This window comes from Anoplophora glabripennis, unplaced genomic scaffold (genome assembly GCF_000390285.2).
Source record: "Anoplophora glabripennis isolate ALB-LARVAE unplaced genomic scaffold, Agla_2.0 scaffold253, whole genome shotgun sequence".
NCBI classification, from domain to species: Eukaryota; Metazoa; Arthropoda; class Insecta; order Coleoptera; family Cerambycidae; genus Anoplophora; species Anoplophora glabripennis.
In genome coordinates this window covers 361,768-383,750 of record NW_019416337.1, presented here as the reverse complement: position 1 = coordinate 383,750, position 21,983 = coordinate 361,768, and the positions used below count along the sequence as shown (strand labels likewise).

The 21,983-nt window shown below is 31.6% G+C and overlaps 4 protein-coding genes across 7 annotated transcripts in view; 2 read left to right on the top strand and 2 right to left on the bottom strand.

Moving 5' to 3' along the window:
• Positions 1–2,576: 2,576 nt before the first annotated feature.
• LOC108912970 (uncharacterized protein C12orf73 homolog) lies at positions 2,577–3,477 on the bottom strand. Its single transcript, XM_018718405.1, has 2 exons — positions 3,387–3,477; positions 2,577–2,932 (listed from the first exon to the last, which is right to left on the bottom strand). Exon 2 carries the CDS (start codon positions 2,862–2,864, stop codon positions 2,697–2,699), a length of 168 nt encoding a protein of 55 aa, XP_018573921.1. The 5' UTR covers positions 2,865–2,932; positions 3,387–3,477; the 3' UTR covers positions 2,577–2,696.
• A 1,110-nt stretch (positions 3,478–4,587) lies between these two features.
• LOC108912980 (protein anon-73B1) lies at positions 4,588–5,080 on the top strand. Its single transcript, XM_018718417.1, has 2 exons — positions 4,588–4,879; positions 4,933–5,080. Exons 1-2 carry the CDS (start codon positions 4,730–4,732, stop codon positions 5,032–5,034), a joined length of 252 nt encoding a protein of 83 aa, XP_018573933.1. The 5' UTR covers positions 4,588–4,729; the 3' UTR covers positions 5,035–5,080.
• Positions 5,081–6,081: 1,001 nt separating this feature from the next.
• On the bottom strand, positions 6,082–8,122 carry LOC108912988. 3 transcript variants are annotated; one of them, XM_018718427.1, is made up of 3 exons: positions 8,032–8,122; positions 7,678–7,810; positions 6,082–7,614 (listed from the first exon to the last, which is right to left on the bottom strand). In XM_018718427.1, exon 3 carries the CDS (start codon positions 7,550–7,552, stop codon positions 6,221–6,223), a length of 1,332 nt encoding a protein of 443 aa, XP_018573943.1. In that variant the 5' UTR covers positions 7,553–7,614; positions 7,678–7,810; positions 8,032–8,122; the 3' UTR covers positions 6,082–6,220. The 3 variants fall into 3 exon arrangements, with proteins under 3 accessions (XP_018573943.1, XP_018573946.1, XP_018573947.1); XM_018718430.1 differs by lacking the exon at positions 7,678–7,810; XM_018718431.2 differs by lacking the exons at positions 7,678–7,810; positions 8,032–8,122 and adding an exon at positions 7,811–7,844.
• A 127-nt stretch (positions 8,123–8,249) lies between these two features.
• LOC108912987 (calcium-transporting ATPase type 2C member 1) overlaps positions 8,250–21,983 on the top strand; it is a 47,016-nt gene continuing 33,282 nt past the window's right edge. The window contains exon 1 of one of the 2 annotated variants that reach the window (XM_018718424.2): positions 8,250–8,433. In XM_018718424.2, coding sequence (XP_018573940.1) covers positions 8,347–8,433 — 87 coding nt within the window. In that variant the 5' untranslated portion in view covers positions 8,250–8,346. Of the gene's footprint in view, positions 8,434–21,174; positions 21,259–21,983 lie in introns of those variants that run through there. The other variant, XM_018718426.2, reaches the window with a different exon arrangement.

Here is a 21,983-nt window from a genome sequence, read left to right as displayed (position 1 = left end):
CACTTGTTCGCGGAAAGGTTTCCTTTACGAAATCATCCAGCTCCGCAAATGTATGTAAATTTAGTTATAAGACTACGCGACACAGAGTATTTAAAGGAACAACGAGGAGGTCACGATGGAAGACCTCCTCCACGCCAAATGATGGAGATCGAGGAAGAAACTTTAGGAATTGTCGAAAACGAGCACTAGGTCCATGTTAGTAAACAAACAGTTTATCTTCCAGCATGACATCCTGTGGTCGAAAATTACAATAAATCAGGTTTGTATTATAAAGTTTTTAAATTTCAATTTTTTTTAAATAATTGTTAATAATTGCTTTATTTGACAACTTTTATATAAACGATTTTTGGTAAATCGACTTTTTTATGAGTTCTACCAGGTGTTAAAATAAATGACTCAACTTTGAGAACACCCTGTATATAACGATCCTCCTGTTTTTAAGGAATGATTTCTAGACACACATTTCGCGATAAAACAATTTTGAACTAAATTATTACCATAATCGACTAACGAATATGAAGTATTTTTTAAATTAAAATAATATTTTCTTTACTTAAATTTTAATTTAATGGTGACATTCCATTTTTCTCACTTCATAAAGCTGCTACTTTAGAAAATATGAAAATTTTATTAAAATTAAAGAAACACTTGATTATATCCATCAGTAAATTATAATAAAAAAATATTTTTTAGACATATGGAACTTTTTCAAAATCGAAATGTTGGGCAACACCCTTTATTTTGCACAAATTTCGTCAGAAATTTTTTCATCGCGAAACGTAAATTGTAAGTTAAGTTGAACTTCCAAACCCAGCTTATATATTACCAGCAAAGGCAGTTCAGCTAAAATAAGTTGTACATCATTCTCGATCAATGGGACACCAGTCTTGTTTAGGATATCGGAAGTGTTTTGAAAAGTGTATACTCTAAAAAAATCATGTGATGTATATTTATTTATAGAATTTATTTGTCCAACAGTGAAACCACCAATTACATACCGAAATAGACACAAAATAACAGTAACAATACAGTGTAAACTCTTTTTAACGAATCTTAACCGGACCGGGGATTTTTTGATCTAAGTCTTCAAATTTTGGCTTCCTTAATTTTTTAGTAGACACTCCCTGCAATTCCGCCTATAGAATTGCTTCTTTGTTTTTCTAAATGGTAGCAATAGTAGATGGACTGAGGCCTAAACGTCTTCCAACATCACTTTTCTTTTCTGCTTTTTCTATCACACGTATCAAACAAACTTTTTCGTCAACACAACGCTTTTCTTTTACTGGCTATCTTGACAGTTTCAAAGTTGGTATACGACTGATAATAAACAATAGATGCCTAGTGCGTTTAGTAACTGAGACCAAAATTTCCTAGAAACAATGTAATCCATGAGTAATGGCACACGTGTTCGAGGCAATTAACAATAACAAAAGGAAGGCAGTTGTTTGCGACCTCAGGGTGTCTTTCTTAGAAATTTCAGCACCTCAAAGATTTAGTCCGAACCTTTTGTAAGCTGATTATAAAATCAATTACACTATTAAATACTTCTGTAAATATTTGCTATCGTCTAAATATGAACATATTTCTTCGTAATAGAGCATGGCTGTTGCGCTATAGTGTATTAATGTGTGGGTTTTGACATAAACCAACCAAATTGACCTAATTTCTATGTTATAGGGAGTTTTTCGTTATAACAAACAATGTTATAAAGAGTTTACGCTGTATTAGTAATCAATACTACTGAAATATCTCAAATCTTATTAAAATATGCAGAATATTTTCTGTATCAAATCCATCTTATGTTCTATTAGGGGAGCACTTTAGTTGCTAAGCTGTGCTTCCAACTGCTCAAATAAGATGTCAAACTGAAAAATTTCTTCATAATCAGCAAATTATCGTACTAGTGGAAACTGTTTAAAATTATATCTGCAGATGCATCTGATGGTTCTATTTGTGATTGCTCAGCGAATAAAAATTATATTTTGTGATTTGGGATCGTGACATAATTGTCAGGATTATATCAGAAGTGGGATACGTTGATTTTCACAAATACATTTTCCATTTATAATACATATAATACCGTTTTTACTGCGAGTTAACTTTTCATGGCTGATTCGAACAGTTGGAGATGGTAGGAAGATGCAAAGTAAAATAATTTAATTTAGATAGGGAAGTTAAATGTTTCTTATTTCCATGTAGATCTTCAAATGAATTAAAATAACGATAAAATCCAAATTTTGATTTGATAATTATTACTCGCTAAATTATAGGACCATTTCTATTTGATGACACGTATATCATGATACCAATGGGCATAGAATAATTACACTTAAAGTGGCATCACAATTACCTTCTGAAATACTTCATAAAAATGGTAAAATATATCGCAATCTTTAATTTTATTTAATAAAAATTGTATTTATATTACTAGTGCGTTGGATAAACTAAAGAGTTTGCTGCAAGTAATTTTTTATTATAATTATAATCTTTTTTCCAAGAAAAAAATTGACAAATTAAAAGTCTTACCAAAGTTGAAAATATGAATACTTATAAAATTAAAATAATACAGAAAATAATCCATTTTATATAATTTTATTTTCTAATATGGACTATTACAATATCTAGAAGAACATGTACACCTACATAGCAATTTATATGTAATTTTTAGTTTTTTACATATTAATAAAAATTATATATCACATTGTACCTTCTTTTTTTTGTAACTTCATCTCTTCTTCTATATATTTATCCAAGTCGTTCAGAGGTTTATAGTACATGTGTACTGCTTGAGAGCCTGCAAGCATTGATAACATGGCTGCTGTCACAAAAGTTAAGTATGTTCTCCAAGATACTCCTACCGGCATTTTTTAGGAATTTTGTTCATGAATACTTTCAACAAAATTTTTAGCCTGCCTTTTTTTGAAGGTTTTATCTAAAAAAGAGAGAATAATTTACTTTACAAAATAGTAGTGAATTTCTTCAATCGACAACTTGATGGCATTAGCGCAGGTGCAATATAGACATAATATATGTACAAATTAATAAAAATGGGGTTGAACAATTTCTGAGTTGGCTTAGAGTTCTTGATGTTTCAAGAGGTATGAAGAAGAGCAATATGCTTCTCAAACCCTGAAGATATCTATAATGTTGCAACTAGCTCGCAAACTGTGCAACAATTAACTACTGCCCATGCAAAGATGTTTATGCCAAGAAAAATGTTTATATTTTTATTGCTTCCGTAATACAGTTTTGACAAGCAATCTATAATTTACCTATTCATAGATCTTAATATTAATCTAATACTATTAGATACCAAATTTTAGCTTGTAATTACAACAAAGGCGCTTAAACACGTGGAAAGCAAATATACCACAATACATACTTACAAAAATTTATTTCTCCTACTTGCCAATTTATCATTGAAAATTCTAAAGATGCTCCGAGAATAAAAAATATAGGAAGAAATCTATATATACCAAAATATTTTTTTCCCGGCCATTTATCCAGAAATTGTTTTAAAGGGGAACTATAAAATTTCATGAAAAATTCGAAAATAAATACGTGAAATATTCGACGTTATCCTTAAATTACCGTTACAAATTTAATTTATACGGGCTAAAATTGATATATTTTGCAATTTTACACAGACATAACCTCATTACTTCTTCTTTTTTTGGTCTTCACCATGGCGTATTTAACCAACATAACCTCATTACCAGCATAGACCTTAACTATATAAGGTTCTTCTTCTTCTTCTCAATTGATGGCCGTACAATGCCGTACATTTAGATGTATTTGGCCAGGTTCACACTTTTTTCTAAAATTTTCTCGGAGGATTTGCCGTGTGGTATGTCTGGGTGTTCCCATATCCTCAGAGATTTTATTTTCTTCGGATTTACGCCGAGAGGGATTAATAAGACAGATAGCCCAACATACGAAATATTCTTCTCGCTCTGGGACATCCTAAAAATAACTATATAAGGTCTATGCTCATCACTCAATGCCACAGATTTAACAAAAAATAGAAAATGTACTTTCACTTTTAGTACTCTCCCATCTTTGACAGTTTGTGTTTTAGTATGGCAACGCACCGTAAGGTGCTGCGTTAAGATTTTAATTAATAAAATTAAATAGAAAAACCTGCAATTCGATGCCGTTCTCTGTTCACTTAGTGGACAAAGGGATGAGTATTTAAGATTAAGCTGTGCATGGTATGTACATACGTGAATCCTCGAATTAAAACTGTAAAGATTGTTTCTATTTATAATGATTACTGATTGAAAAATAAACTTGTTTCCAAATATACACCATTGTGGGGACGTTTTAGAAAAAAATAGTCTATCATCATTTGTTTTTTACTTAGTACATTAATGGCTTGAAAGTTGTAGATTGGAACAACCTGTATATTTAAAATAATAGTAAATAATGATAATATAATATATATATATAATATAATATATATAATATATAATATGATAAATAATGATTTTAGTTTTAGTAGTACACTTGTGAAGTTCATTCTCTTATTAGAGTGCGGAAACGTGTCAAAAGAGGCGCTGTTGTGACGCGAGATGGCGGAACTATAGTTACCAATCTATAAAACCTATAGCATAGCTACTAATACTAATCTGTTCTGTGTGTTGATTGTTGTTATTGATTATTTTGAATTATAAACGAGGAATATAACAGATTAAAACATTTTCTATTTTTTTGTTATACCTAATATAAAATGAACGCAGCAATTAACATTGGTGTGGAAGATATGACTGCAACAATAGTTAGATATGGTTTATATTTAGGAGCAGTTTTTCAAATAATTTGTCTTGCAGCTTGCATTTTCATGCCACTTTCAGCAGAAGATAATTCTTGGGGTTCTAGAGTAAGCGTAATTGACAATTATGATATTCATTTCTTATTTCATTTTATTCGTAGGTAGACAGTGATGATGAAAGTTCTGAACAAAGTACACCTCAGAATACTCCTCGAAGGCCCCATCATAGAATCCGAAAGCAGGAGAAAAAGAAAAGACGTTAATCTAAATCTAATTTGATGATTTTCTGTGATTATTATTTCTTGACACTTTTATCAATTATTGGAGCTTATAGTACTGATTTCTAATTTTAATAAGCAAAAAATATATTAGTATTGGATGTTTATTACAAATTATGTGAACCCGGTCTGAATTCTACAGAAAAAAAAATATTTTTTTTTCTGTTTCTTAAGTCGCATCTATGGAAATATAGCTGTACCTATGCATATTCCTTTCCTGGAAATATATTTTGTTAGTTTCTAAATAATACTTGAATACAATTTATCTTGATAGTTTTGCTTCGGTAACTAGTTATTTTTTCCATTTCTCATTTATGTAAATAAGATTACTTCGGTTACTGTATCAAAAAACAACATTTCAGATATATCTTACAAAGTATTTTAGAGCTATCTAACAGCTAAACGAAGCAACTTTGGATCATATTAATTCGACTCCAAAAATTTGTTGTAATTTCATTTTGAAGGAATATTAAGACATCTTGTATATGCGCATTGTAATTTAGCTAATTTAGCTTTGTTTCCAACAGTTATACAATATAGGGTGTCCCAATATTGAAAATATATTCCTTGTACTGAAGGTAAAACTTTATTCTTACTTTCAATAAACCACTTTCTTAATAAAAAATATTCATGGTGATTTTTACCCATTATCCTTCCCTTATCATTTATTTGCCGAAAGACTAGACAGATTAAGCTGGGAGAGATTTGAAAAATAAAATGGAGATATAATTCTTTTATATTTTTTAATTACTATAAGGAACATATTGCAAATATTTTAAACAACGATATAGCCATACACAATATAATTTATTTTTAACACGTTCCACACTGACCGACTTGAAATTTAATCCATGTAAAAATTATTGTGAGATCAATGAATATTTTTTATTCAAGTCCGTTCATCAGACTTTCTAAAAAGAATTATAACATGCAATAGGTACGCAGGGGAAAGATATCCATTTTTTTTCTCAATCTTTCCCCCGTACATTGTAAATTCATTTTATAAATCTCGAAAATTGATATCTTTATCTGCAAAAATATCAGATTTGGACAATAAAAAAATGGCCTCAACAATTTCTCAAAATTTTCTATGGATTAAATTTTAAATCGGTGAGTGTATATTAGAAATACTCTATGGAATTTTGGACGTACTTATAGAAAAGAACTATAGTCAGGAATTAATAACTTCCAACATGTTCAAATATTCCATATCAGTCTGTGTTTCCATATGACTTGTATCTTTACAAATTACATTTTTTCTACCACGGGATACCATCGTTTGACTTTCAACTGATCGCAGAACATCATCTAAGACTGTTTGTGTTTGTATGTCACTGAATCCCAAATCATTTAATATTTCGTTACAAGTCTGAGTGTACATATTACTCATATAATAATCACAATTAAACATTTCATCGCTTAGCATAAAATCAGTTTGGGTTTCCATGTTACAATTAAAGAATTCAAAGCTGCTCATATTTGCATTTAATGTTTCTGCGAATAAATCTGACGTATCTGTGTGTATCGAATCATGAGTGGCTGTGGAAATTGAATAAATATCATTACTTTGTGTTTGAGTGCCAGAGGAATTTTTTTCAGTCTCAGTTTTTAATGAAAATTCAAAATCATCTAAGTTAAATGATGTGTTACATGATGTGCTTCTTGATTCAATAATATCTGTCTGTGTAATTGAAGTTTTCTGATCGTTAGCTTCATTTAATGCATCCAACTGTTTTCGATTTATGTTAACAAAATCACCCATGGTTTGTGTTTCGACGGTAAGCAAATTTTGTTTCATTTCAGTCTGCGTTTGTTGAGTATTTTGAGAGGTTAGTACTGCATTTCTGTTTACTTGGGTCATTTTACTCCTCAATTTTGGTTTTTCTTCTTCTGTTTGAATTTCACGATTTGTCACAGACTTATTTATAGTAGGTAACACTACTAAACTTATACACTGTTTAGGGAGAATTACACGATTTTTGTTGCTAGGGATGACGTCTTCACTTTTAGAAATAGCAAGTTTTGATTTATACTCGGACTTAAATAATATATTATGCTTTTTGCGTCGTCCATGTGTTTTGAGAGTTTCATAACAGGAATAAGTTGCTTGACAATCACAGCACTCAAAATTAATTCCACAATATTCAATATGGTTATTTAAAAAATTTTTAGTAGGAAAATTTTTCTGGCATAAAGTACACTGAAAGTTTTTAGTGCAATGTACTTTCACGTAATGCTGGCGCAAGCATTTCATATTTTTGAAAAATTTATTCTTATTGTAAATACATCCCACCTCTGGGCAATAGTATTGTTTTAAACTCAAATTTGAATCTAGTAGATGAGATTTTTTGTGCGTTTTCATTAAATGCAATGTGAGGTTAGATTCTGATGTGAACACGTTTGAACATCCATCTTCGGTACATTTGACTAAATTATTTATTTTACATTCCTCCACAGTGGGGTAAAACTTCTTAACAGTGGAACTTTTTACTGTAGTATCCATATTTACAACTGATAGGTGGTAGACTTACACTTTCAGTAGAAACGACTGGTTGGGGTAAATCACTAAAAAAAAATAATGGTTCATGCTACTAAAATTTGTTTACTGTTTACTTCAGCATATCTTACATAGTAAGTAGTTCAAAACATTATTCAAACTAATTATTTTTCAACAAGTAATTTAAATGATCTGTCAAATTTTTGTTGGAACTGGAATTTGACAATTTGGCGTTTTGCTTCGGTTATTTAAGGACGTAGTTACCTGGTAACACAAATTATAGTTATTTGCCATTTATTTAAAATTGAAAGGGTATCGTTTAATGAAATGACACAAACTAGATTGATAACGCAATATCTTTTAATCTAACCGTATTACACAGTACATACGCAATGTACAATACAATTTAGCCATTATTTAACTAAATTCGATACAGTAAATTGCAATTCGATTTGCTAATAAGTATTAGAAAAAATAATTCTTACGTATTACGTGAGGAATTACAATTGGTGAGAATTTATTATAATAATATTTTACGTTTGTATTTATACATATTCACCGCCATAGTTTATAAACTGTTGTCATGGTACCGCATTCCACTCGTAACAAGCAAAATTTGTGAATTGTGAACGTGTTCATTCGACAAAAATCTTCTCAGACGTCAAAAATCATTCGTGTAAGGACGTGAGGTAAACGTCAATCTATCAGTTAGTTCGGTATAATAAAATTTGTTATAATGTGAATGTGATGTGATTGTTATATTTGTTTACCCAGGAAATATTCACTGGAACAGAGGAATAATGAAAAAATCTTTGTTAACAAATGCGAAGTATGAAAAATTGCCCCAGTATCCATACAAAGATGTAGACGATTTAATTCACCGAACGGTGAGACAAGTTTTATAGTATATAAATATAATGAAAAATACCGAATTATGAATAAACGTATATATCCTTGTTTATATTTTCTGTCTACATTCTTTTTATAGTGTAATAAGGTTATAATGTGACCGTTTGACCCTCTAAAATCATCGATCGATATGCGGTGCTAGATAATTCTACTAGTTAATTAAAAACCAATATAAAAACTTTCAAATGAAATCAATCAAATTCAAATTTAATAATACATAACTTTAATAATTTTGCTGTAACTTAATTCTTGATAACAAATCAATATTTATTTTATTCTAAAGTTGTGGTAGGTAATATCATGGTGAATTGAAAAAAAGTCTTTATGCATGTAAATAAAATATAACGTTCCTCGAGACCTACTTATATATTTTATTTTCTACCAAATAAAATGTACTATATTTACGTATCTATAATTTAATTCATTTTACTGTGGTGAAAGTCTGAAAGTCTTGAAATTGTTTATCATTTCTCCTATTAGTGAAGACTTGTGAAGTGAAGATCGTAATCATGTAATTTAACCGTGAGAGAAAAAAAAATGTGTATTTATTTACTCCTAATTTAAAATAAAATATAATGTTCCTCGAGACCTACTTATATATTTTATTTTCTACCAAATAATATGTACTATATTTACGTATCTATACTTTAATTCATTTTACTGTGGTGAAAGTCTGAAAGTCTTGAAATTGTTTATCATTTCTCCTATTAGTGAAGACTTGTGAAGGTGAAGATCGCAATCATGTAATTTAACCGTGAGAGAAAAAAAATGTGTATTTATTTACTCGTAATTTAATTTAGGAAAAATAGTTTGTAAAATTTTTTAAATAATTTTTGGATTAAATAGACAGTAATAAATTGAAATTAATCAAGGTTATTTTTATTACTTATAAATGCCTCTTAAAGTTCTTATTTTTTAATTCAAAAAATTTGCTAAATTACAAAATATGTTGGCATTAAAGCATGTAAGTACCTAGATAAGTATTTTCTTCTTTCTTGGCAAAGCAACACTAAATTAAATGAAAAATTATCTTTTATAACTAGGTATTATACCGGGTGTTTTAGAAAAAGGTAGAATATTAAAAAATACGACGATCTTGTAGTCCTTGGACCTCTCGTCTTTTGTTTTTGAGATACAAGGTGTGCAAAATTAATTGTATTAAAAACATTGGACGCATTGAACGTTGGTTTAAGCAAGTTTTTTAGAGTGCTAGATCCCTTAATGTTAATTTTTACCATCTGCTGGAGATAGTTAGCTACGATTCTCTTTGTGACATTATGTGACATATGTTTTTTGAGGTTATGTTCTTTATAGATTATGTCGTATAATGTAAAATTTCATTTGACATAAAAAAGTATTATTGTTAAAATAGCTGGACACGCACCGTTTTTGCGAAAAATAAAATTGACTGCTCCAATGTCAACTAACTTCTATTCTTTAATATACAGGGTGTCCAGAAACGAATGGACCATACTATTATACAATCGTAGCTTTCTTGGATGAAAATAAACCGATTTAGATCAAGTTGCTGTAATATAATTTTGCTTCCTTAGAAAGTTATTGATCTTAAAAAAATGTTTTGTTCGTTTAACTAATAACTAACAACTTTTTAAGGCAGCCAAATTGTACTTGGATATTTTGATTTAAGCTGGTTTATTTTTATACCAGGGAGTTGCCATTTAATTAGAGTCAATTCGATTCTGGATACCTTGTATACTAAGGAGTAGAAGCTGGTGGTAAACTTTGGAGGCAATTATTTGCGTTTTTCTCATAAAAAAACGGTGCGCTATCAGCGATTTAGCAACATTTTTGCATTTTTGTGTAAAATGAAATTTTAAATTACATTAGTAAGACATACTCGAAGACATACATACTCTGTAAAAAGCCCAACCTCGAAAAATTTACATCATAAAATATAGGTCGTAACTAGCGATGGTCAAACACTAATTACACTGACGTATTTAGCACCACCGAAAACTACCTGTACTAAATGTTATTGCATTATATAGTTTTTTGGAAAAGATACTTCTAAAATTTGATTTTAAAAAGTCATCTCTGACACCCTGCATTTTAAAAACAAAAGACGATAGGCCGATGGTGCATAGGAAAAACAAATGTCGATAGTTGTCTTAAATTCAACTGTTTTTATCTCAGTTGTCTATGGTTGCTGTATTACCACTGCGTTTTCTGTGACGCCCTGTAGGTAAAAATGTCTTTCAGTGTTCTTTTCTATACATGTCGAGATATCTGTATTTTAAAATATTCTAGGAACGCGAAAGAAAAATCAAATTACAAGTAATGTTTAATTAGATGATAAATAATTCTACTATGTACAACTTGTCTAAGGTAAGTGTATCTATTACACAGTCTATCATGATGAATGATATCGAAAATGGTGAAAGATATAGAGTGGCTCAAATAAGAAAAAAAATGCACTGTGTAGAGATCACTGAGAAGACGTAAACAAGCGTAAACATACATCAAGTTTGAGTTTTTGAGATATTTTGTTAAAACTCTTTTTTTCTTGTCGTTATTATTAAAGATAGATCAAGAACTTTCCCATTAAAATACCATATCATCAACTTAAATTTTTTTTAATACATACTTTTTAAGTATTTTTAATTCTATGATCACTGATCATATCAAGTCTAACTACTTTTTGGATACATTTTAGCCATCCTCAGAAGTTTTATTTATAACATTTCTAAATGCGGCTCGTTATTTGAAAAGAAATAAATCGAAATGTGCTTAATCTATCGTTACAGATTTTTTTGAAAATATGTTGTTTATGCTGTAGCACTGACCATTTTCGGAAAAAACTAAAACAAAATTCGTTTTTTTGCAAAACGCCACAAAAAATAAAAGTACCTATACCCTTAACAACTTTTCCATCTTCCATCGTTTTAAATATCTCCATAATAGGCGTACTTCGGACACGGTGTATATTATCTGCTTGATTAATAGAATAATAAATTTAATTCCATTAAATTACTAAATGATAAAAGATAAGGTTAATTTTTTTGTTGTCATTATTCATTAAATTAAATTATACTCTATGCTTCCATGTGGGAACATTTGTTTATACGAGGTATGTTCAGAAAGTAACCGAACTTTATTTGTTTAAAATTTATTATTAATTTTATACATTATTGCTCCTTGTCTCCTTCAAAGTACCTCCCCTATTTATACATTTTTTCCAGTGGTTTTTCCATTTCATGAAGCAGTCCTGGATATCTGTGATGAATTTGCTTTGATCCAAGAACATGTAGTTACAGAGGAGGTTTTGCGCAACACAGTGCTGCCAATCGCATATCACTAAATATCTCCATTAGCACGTAAGTTCGGTTATTTTCTGAACAGACTTCGTACGTACTATACCATTTTATGTGTATTTTGCTACATTCATTCATTAGTTTCGTTTCATGTTATTTTAATTATCTAATTTAAGAAGCTTTGTGCTTGGAAAATGTTCACACGTTTTATTTACGAAACAAGATTGATTAACACTATTTTAGGTTGCATAAGTTTCATAAATTATTTATAACTTAAGAGCATCATCTTGTTCGGATCACAAATCGAGCGGTATCCGCTTTTTTAAGTTTTTTTTCCGAGGATAGAACGTAGACGGCATTTTGATTAGCATTTAGCATTATATTTACAACCTTAGAATATTTTTCACCTCATTTATCCAGCATCAAGGTTAACAAATTTTTCTTCATGTATATTTCATTGAACGTACTTGGATAAATAAATTATTCATTTTAGTTCAATTCTATAATGTAATAGTTATATATTTTAGCTACCACCGAGATCATACAAATGGTAGGAGATATACCGGGTAGGAAAGTACCGATGGTTTATCTGAAGTTACGTGAGAGCGATAAAGTAAGCCATAGAAATCCATGCGATAGAGAAGGATGGCTATAATGAAGGCGTCTCATAGCCACCTCCCGTTTCGCCCTTCCACAAGTAAGATCCACTTCTTATTTGTGGAAGGGCGAAATGGGCGGTGACAATTAGACGCCTTCACTATACCCATCCTTGTCTATAACATGGATTTCTATGGCTTACTTTATCGCTCTCACATAACTTCAAATAGACCATCGGTATTTTCCTACCCGGTATGTAGAGTTAGCACATTTAGAAAAAAGCGATCTTCGAAATTGTATCCAGGGTTCCAAAAAATGGTGGGCAACCTCAAGTTTGTATATATTAGAACTTTTTGTTTTTCATTCTATTTGTATAATTTTTAGCTGTTATTTTAAGCAACTCCTACTAATTATTACATTTACCGATATCTACTTTGGGAACCCTATACCTACATGAAAATAAAAATTAGTTATTTACGCGGCAAAATAAATACTTACTTAATATCAAAGGCCACTTGATATTATGCATTTCTTTTGTTAAATAAAGAATCAATTGTTGTTTTCAGATTTGTCCACCATTTTCTGGACACAATGTATATTTACGATTTAGCTTTTATTTTGTCTCCATTGTATTTAGCAAACATTCGTCATTTGGGGTCCTTTGCGTAGCATTAGAAACTTGTTCCAACAGTAGTTTGTCTCTAGTTTGCAACTGACCTTTAAGTCTGTAAGTTTTGTTTAAATTTTAAGATCAAGGCTACAGTTAAACTTTTAACCTTTCATTAGTAAACCCTAAACCGAGTTTTAAAGGATTTATTTTAACCAAAAATTTTAAATTTTTCCTCACATACTTCTGATTCAACAGTTCAATAATAATTTTATTCTGTTTATTTTCGTATTTGGTCTTTTGTCTTAAACATTTTTTAATTAAAATATTGTTCTGAACAATTTACCTATACAGGATGAACTTTAAATATGTACATACATATATTTTAAGTAGTGGTGCAGTTTACTGTACAGGACATGTAATTAATAGTTTTTTTTTGCGAACAAACCAGAAATTAAGTTAAATTTGAAATGTGTGTGAATTTTTAACTTGAAAACCATTGACCTGACTTCAACAAAGCGCATAAAGTAGTGTTGTGGAATTTGTTGTGTTGGGTTATCCTTTGTCGTATAAAGGTGGCCGTGCACCTCCATACCTTTATCGGATTGAGCGACGAGGCGGCAGTTCTCCGTATTCGCCTACGGCGCTGGGATGTTAGTCGCTTGATCACCTACAAAGGGCCTCGGACGTTTCCCCTTCATGGACATATGGATTAGATGACGTCGATGCTACCGTTCTTTCTGTCACGAAATTGCTGGGCCTTGGCATAACGATTCACAGTCTATTTTTATCTAACTTACACTGCAATATGTAAATTTTGTTTTTGTACGGTACTTTGGTGTCTCTTTATCACTGTCTGAATGCTGGGCTAAGGCACTAAAGTTTATGTGTGTGTGGCCTCATTAGAACGCCTGTATGGATACTTTGGGAGCTTGTGTTTTTGTATAGGCCTTACTACAATAATGTGGATGGCTTGTATACGGAAGCTTTAGGTGTATTGGATAAACGCAAAATAAAATAAGTCGAACACTCTGTATACTAAACTCGTTGTAATAGTGTTTATAGTCCTAAGTTAAACTTACTCCAGCGAAGCCGACGCTGTGGCTAAATACGCTGATCAGCAGAAATGCTTATATAAAAACCAAAGTATCTTTGTCCTATTAAGTATTAGTCTATATGCAGTCTACTTAAGTGTAACGCTATAAAAGCTATATAAAAATCTAATTAAAACTATTTACTCAGTTTACATTTTATTATTTTCTTCCCCATAACTCAACAAGGTGCTTGTGTGGAATCTTTCAGAACTTAGGATTTTTACCTCAGGGTGGCAGTGCTACGTGAGCTCGTGAAATTTTTTAGATAACATTTTTCGACTTAGTTTTGATTTTTTATAAAAAAAAATATGAGATTTATTGCAATTTTTGCAATTAAAAATAAATGGCATGCAACATTTGTATATACTTGAACTTATATGCAGCGTACCAGTACTGGTCGGGATTCGACACTGGTTATTGAACTGCAGACGGTCTAGGTCAAGGGTCGGCAACTGGCGGACCGCGGTCCAAATCCGGACCGCGGAAGGTAAAATACTGGACCGCCAAAAATTTTTTAAGTATAAATTGCTCAAATAAATTATTTTAAAAATGTTTTTTACGTTGAAGTGCCAATCTTATCATTTTTTCTAGTATTTTACAATTGTGTGTGTTTTGAGTTCTTAATGGTTAGTAAGCAGATTAAATTTGAGTCCAAATTAAAATAAAAAATAAGAAATATGAATTTTTTTCTGGACCTCGTTAAAAATTTTCAAAAGTATGCGGACCCCACCTAAAATTACTTGCCGACCCCTGGTCTAGGTAGACGTTCGAACACTACACTGGCTCCGCTGTAGCGAGGTCCGCGTTAGAATTTAGAAATTGGCACTTCAGAATAACGTCCCTCTGTAGTTTGTGGTTGAGCTAAAACTTATTTAGATTAATGGTGACTCGAAAGCCGTGTTGTAGTTTGAATTTTGAAATATTTGGACTTAACAAAATTTTGCCAAAATTCTAAAGAGTGGTGAATACTTTCGCTTCTTCCTGGGCTGTCAGAAGTGCTTCCATGTTTCGTCGCCTGCGTTGTCAGCGCTGTCTGGTGCAGCTGATGGATTTTGGAGTTTTTTTTGGCTTCATGGGGGAATTTCGAGTTTTCGAAATTTAGGTGATCACAGGTCAGTTGGCTTACCGTAATATTTCACTACCGTAGTCGAACTTGCAGACACCTATACTATAACTAAGCTTAAGGCTGTCAATGGGCACCGAGCCCTACGACCCCCACCAACCCCCAAAGGTCAGGGGGATGCACTTGACAGATTAACGGTCAATAAAACTATCGAAATATTTTACTACTGCAGTCGAACACCACAGCCACCAAAACTAGGCTTAAGACTACTAACTCCAAAACACTTAACCCCCCCCATTCCCCCTCTCCCTCCCCACCGACTACCAAAGCCTATCATGCGACTTTTCCCTGCTTACTGGTTGTGTAACTGTTTAATCGTGAATTCCATCTCACAGCCACCTAAACGATCACTACTCTATACTCTCCGACGCCGACCCCTGACAATTGAACCACCCAGCCCAACCCAAATCCCACGGTTGGGGTCGAACCAACCTCAGTTCTTATCGAAGCCTGACATGACTTTTCCCTGCTTACGGCTTATGAAACCGTTCAATCTTGAATTCCATCCTACACCCATCTTATTGTTTAATAGCCTTTATCCACGACTATTGTATAATGTACCCATTATACGTCTGTTTGCTCGACCTTATTAATACCCATTAATCACGGCAGTGATTAATGAGTCATTAATCACTACTGTCAGATGCTTCCTTGATTTAGCTATAATATTATATTGTTCTGCTACAAACAGTCGGTTTTTTTAAATTTTATCGTGTAAACCACTAAATATTTTCAATTCAGTGCTGTACATATAAAAAAAAAATTAAAAAAGTGAATTTTCCTAGACCAGATTCGAGAGAACCAGAGACACTGAGCCATTAGCGACTTCGTTTGTGCGTGTCGTATATCTGTTGCTTAACATACCATGTTTTTCGAAACATTTCATAAATCTAAGTAGCTTTTAAAACAAAACAAATTTGACTCAAACCTGTCACCATTATTGTTTGTGTGCATAGATTTCTCAGTGTTTTGATATTTTGTGTTAAATTGTGTTAAAAAACGAACTAAAAACAAAAAAAACTTCAACAAAAATATTTAGTAGTCGTGGATAAAGTATAGTATTCTACTACCGTATAATGGCTATTATCCGGTGATTTAGGCCACTCGCCTGCGGCTCGTGGCCGTAAACTTCACCTCGTGAATAATACCCATCATTATACGCTCGTTGAATAATATACTATTAACCCACAAAAGGTACCAAAATCTGCCATAAGATTTTTTGCTATTTGTGGGATGTGAAACCCTGACTGTAGGTTCGACTACAGTAGGGAAATATTACGGTAAGCCAATTGACCTGTAATCTGTCAAGTTCATTACGCTGATCTTTGGGGATGATTTTGGGGGGTTGGAAGGGGTTGTAGAGCTTCGTGCTCATTGAGACTTTTGATCAGCATGACGAGGACTATCAAAATACGAAGTTTCATAAAAATTGACCGGTGTTCAATTTCCATATGTTTGGTGCGGGGTTCTTTGCTGGACAAAACAGGAAAAGTACATTTTCTGATGTTTACACGTTCTCCGTGATCTTTCAGTATGATCTTTTACTAAAAGTGCCATTTCTTGCCTGTAAAATGTGTTTGAATGTTGCTAAATACACCTATCGTCTGGGACCGACCTTAGATTACCATCAAGGTTATGTAAAATGTCCAGTGTTAAATTTGAAGATCACCTTGATCTTAAAATAGTACCTACATATCTAAGAGATAGTATAAAAAGTTATAATAATAATTTACCTATCCATCTCGAGAAGAAATGAAGGATTATTATTGTATTGATTAAATAATATTAAGCTTGAGATTAAAACTGTATTAAAACTAACTTTTAAACTTTTTCGTGAATTAAAAAGTAAATAATAATAATATATAATTCGTTCATTTAAAAGGGTTCATTGTGGCGGGCTGATTTAAGGGAAGATTTACTTTTTTATTTAATTTGGCCAATCAGAACAATACTTTTTTATAAGGCAAGAGTTGTTGTGTTAGCTTTGGCGCTATCCAACTTGATTTATATTTATTCCATTTTATAATTCTTCCTTCAGTTTAACATGAGAAAAAAATTCGAATATCTCCAAAACTGTTGGAGGCTAGTATGAACAACAATAAATCAATAAAAAGAGAGATTTACTTTATCTTCCAGTATCCTCCATAGAAATAACTACTTCAGCATCTCTTGTGGAACATAAAATTGACCTTTTATAAGGGAGTTAAAGAATATCTTTTGTTTAGAATAGATTTAGATTAGGTTTATTATAAAACTCTTTTAAGTATTTTCTTTTCAAAGGAAACATTACACTCGGAAATATCAGTTTTAATACTATAAAAATAATTGCTTAGTTTTGTTCAGTCACAACTATTGTGATTGTCAGTGAACATACCAAAATAGTATGATTAGTGTGCAAACTGTCAAAGCAAATACAGAACTTATATATATCTTGTTCTAAACAAATGCCATTATTTTAACGCTCTTCTAATGAGGCAGTTTTATGGTCCGCAAGAAGTTCTGATTTACTCCCATGTAGATAGTTCTTCCTACTCTAGAAATCAGATTTTTCGATCCCATTGATCTAATCAGTTCCATGGGATGGATTCACAACCATTAAGAAATATTCAGTAATAAATTAATCCCCAACAGCGTGAATGGAGGACCATGAAGCCAATTTAGGTCCGAATTTCGGAAACTAAAAATTCTCCGAGTACAACGAAATTCGGGCCTACAGAAAGAGAACACCCAGTATACCATTATTCTAGTCCTCTCAAAAAACTAGTACATTCTGAGAATGCTTAAACCAACATCGCGATTTCCAGCCAGAAACCGCACCGTACTGAAGGCCACACGAGAGACGTCCGTAGAAATTGCCATGGGAATCTGAAGTAGTAGCAGGGACGGAATTCTGCCCAGTGTTTGCCGTATGATCAAAATTTTTATAACTACGTATACTATATGCAAATGTCGATAACCATTATTTGTTTTCAAACATTGTAATATCCTCAAAAGTCAACAATAAAGCAAAACTATAAAATTCCATATTTGAGTTATATATTCTCAAGAGAAAGAGCTTAAAGATCACATACCTCCTCAAGGTATCCTTCTAGGTTCGTACGGCCTACGACGAAGACCCTCAGAGGGTACACAGCTCTAACACTGCAAAGACCAACAGCCCTAAAGCTAGCATACACTAGCGCTCCAGCGAGGCGCAGTGGAAAAAGCTCCTAAAGCTTACAGGTGCTCTACTAGTCCAGTCAATGACCATTTTCCCGTATAATCCTGCCAAACAGCACCGATTTTCATAAAAATTTGGATTTAGGTTCTACTTACCCTTTACTTCAAAGTTGACCTTGTACCGGGGGTTGCTTTTACTCTGGGGGTGAATGCCATCTCTTCTCGGGGGTGAAAAATTTAATTGAAAATAACTCCGGGAATGGATGTATTGACTAATTCTAAGTAACTTTTGTTCTATAATTTTTTTTCTGAAAGTCGATACTTTTCGACTTATTCGCGTGTCAATGTGTACATTTTTTAACCAAGAAAACCACTTTTTCGACTGTTTTTCGCGAATAACCCAAAAAGTAAGTATTTTATCAAAAAAATCATTCTTATAAAAAATTTAGCTTATAAAAACAAAACGAATGGTGTGTTTATGGTGTCTGTGGACCCAATACAAACGGAGTAATAGCTTGATGAATGTTGGTTCTTATTCGTCAAACGCTAAAATTGAAAGTTTGAACGTGAAATAACCAAAAAGCAATGCCTTTTTCAGGGAACACTCATAGAACCTTTTTTAAAGTGCTTGAAAAAAACCTTTATTTTTATTTTTTATAAAAGTCCCTAGCATCAAACCTAAGCGAGACAAGAGGAAAATAATGTTGGTCCGTATTTTTTTCGGCGACAAAAAACGTGTAAATCACCCGCTAATTACCACCCCAATTGAAAATAATCGCTACCACTTTACAATTTACTTTATTTATGTACTTGTAATATGCTCTAGAAGTTTGACCGGTTTAAAGTGCTTAGTTTTGAAAGAAGTTGAGCTTGAAGTGAAAAGAGAATTTTTGTTAATTTTGGAAAAGATTGTGTTTTCTTCAAAATAACTCAAAAACTATTAATGATACGCAAAATTTTGTAGAGTACAAAATTGTAGGTTTTGCTTTTTTGAAAATTTTTGTTTTTTCTCTGTAGGATAAAAATTAAGTAAGATATAGCCGTTAAAGTTTGCATATGTTCGTAAATAGCAACTTGTTCAAGCCCTTTCAGCTCAAATCCTTACAAAAATAAAGGCTGAAAGAAAATTTAACTTAATCAGATTCAGTAGGGTTTTTTTTAAGGTTTGAAAATAATTAAATACATTACATTTTAAATAATAAAAAGATTGTATTATATTTTGAACTAAAAATTTTTTTAACTATTCCCTTTTTTATTGCAAGGGGTGATTTTTATAAGGGTTGAAACTTATAAATAAATAATAAAAAATTAAAACAGTAAAGAAATCTTAATTTAATATCACTATATGATTAAATTATTCCAAGTTGCTGAATAATATTTTTCAACATTATTTTTATGATTACTGTCATATGGGTGGTTTTTATGGATTGACAATTTTCAATTCAACATAATTACTTATTTAAAGATGATTTCAACCTATTACACGCTCGATTCTACAATTCTATAATTATTTTCGAATAGGGATATTTTTCACCCCCAAAAAATAAAAAGCAACCCTCGGCACAGGGTCGACTTTGAAGTAGACGGTAAGTACAATCTAAATCCAAATTTTGGTGCAAAAAATATTCAAGGTCAGTTGAAACCCCAAAAAGTGTATCTTCGGCTCTAAATTAGAGCGTAGACCATCATCCAGGAGCCAATACCCGATCGTATAGTTCCACGAGAACTTGAACTATATTCTCAAATGGAAAAGCCAATTATGCCGTACTACGACAAGATGAAATAAAATTGAATTGAAGCTCGAAATTAAATACTTTTAAAACTTTTTTTGTACAAAACGATCCTAACCTAACAATCTACACAAATCTTTTTAAACAAATTACAAAAGAAAAAGTGAAGACGTCGCTTTTATTTATAAGTTATTAGATATAAACTGATTGATGAATGTGACGTCATATGTATATTTTCGAATATCCAGTAACAAGTGAGTTTTTAGCTTACCTTACTCACCTACCGGGTGCACTGATAAACACATATTAATTAAATGTTTATTTTTACCATTGCCTCATACTCGTGTGTACGCAAATTTTCGGTGAAATTATAGTTATCAAAACGTGCTAGATAGCATCAACGATGGCTTTAACACATCTTTATCCGTAGGTTTTTGCAAGACAGAATGCAGTGTTAACAAATGATAATGGAGAACGTATTTTCTTTTAGATTTTTAATATCCGAGGAAGATAAAAAGATATTCATTTATATTACTAAAGTTTGAATAAAGATTATAGTAATTCATGTATAATCCTTTTACGGAAAATAAAATATATAGTTTTCACGCACGTATTAATTACACAAACAAATAGGAAGAAATTTCTGCTGAAAACTGATTATTGGACGCTGAACTTTATGTAAATTTTTAAGGTATTCTTTTAGTGACATGCAGTTTTATGAATACATGTATACTTAAAGATTGCATTGTCTTTTTAATAATGTGAAGGGTATATATTCGAAACAATAAGGGGAGGATGAATATGGATGATGATGATGAAACTGATGATAAATTTTATATTTAGCTTTATAAACAGAATTGTGGTTCACGTGTTTTTTTATAAATAACTTTCTGTTTTAAAAGGTTACAGGTGATATCTTAAATAGGCTCCCCAAGATGAAACGAGATAGCTTGCTTGTTTATACAGTCTTTTTCGCGCAAAGTTTTTAATCCTTCAAATATTAGCAAAATTTACAATGTTTGAGCATTGCCAAGGCAAGATTACACGTACATGATATGCGCATGTCTTTCTTATTGTATTTTGTGCGATAATATATAACTGTTATACCCTGTAGGTAAATACTTTAGATTTAGTGATTTCATAGTTCGAGGTCCCCATTTCTTAGTGCACTAATTCAATGAAATGTCTTCAGAACCTCAAGAAAACCCAACAAAAAATGTGGTAAGTTTTTTTCAATGAAATAATGCAGGAAATGATCTGAATTCTGTTCATTAAGATTTTGTTGAGAGATAGTGATAAAAATTGACTATTTTCTGACCAACAAGAAGTAATAGCAATGTACACAACAAGATTTTTATCTTTTGGTGTTGTTAAATAAAAAAATATTGAATGGAATTGAAACTCTGGTTTATAAATTAGTTAAATTTATTAGCTGCACTTAATTGACAACCTTTAGAGATTAGGTAATCTAGGTAGGTCATATTAAAAGAAACATTTTCTTTTTAAAATTATCTGAAGTGATATTTTTAATGAGGTATTCTTTATAAAAATTTCAACTAATTGTCGACCCTGAGTACTTATTTTCATAACTAAATGCTTTGATAACACAATAAACAGAAATAATGACCAATTATTGAGAAAAACATATTTTCGAAATCTTGCTCATATACACCGTGTCCACCTAGTGCGCGTAAGTCCAATATCTAGGTTAATAAAAGATATCTTATTTTTTTTTCTACAGAGTTGCCTACTTTCCCGACCTGCACAAAATGAAAATATATTTGCATATACAGGGTGTTCAGTTTTTCCTGGGCAGGTACCAACTTAATTTTTTTTAACGGAAAAATCGTGCCAAACCTGATAATTTAAAAATTTGAAAAATCGCGACTTCTTCAAATAGAACACCCTGTGTTTTATGATTCCATTAGAGCCTTTCTGTAGACCCT

Coding starts and splice junctions, on each gene's coding strand:
- LOC108912988 (XM_018718427.1), bottom strand. CDS start 7,552: ATGGATACTACAGTAAAAAGTTCCACTGTTAAGAAGTTTTACCCCACT.
- LOC108912980 (XM_018718417.1), top strand. CDS start 4,730: ATGAACGCAGCAATTAACATTGGTGTGGAAGATATGACTGCAACAATA. Junction 4,880..4,932: donor ATAATTCTTGGGGTTCTAGA/GTAAGCGTAATT, acceptor TTTTATTCGTAG/GTAGACAGTGATGATGAAAG.
- LOC108912970 (XM_018718405.1), bottom strand. CDS start 2,864: ATGCCGGTAGGAGTATCTTGGAGAACATACTTAACTTTTGTGACAGCA.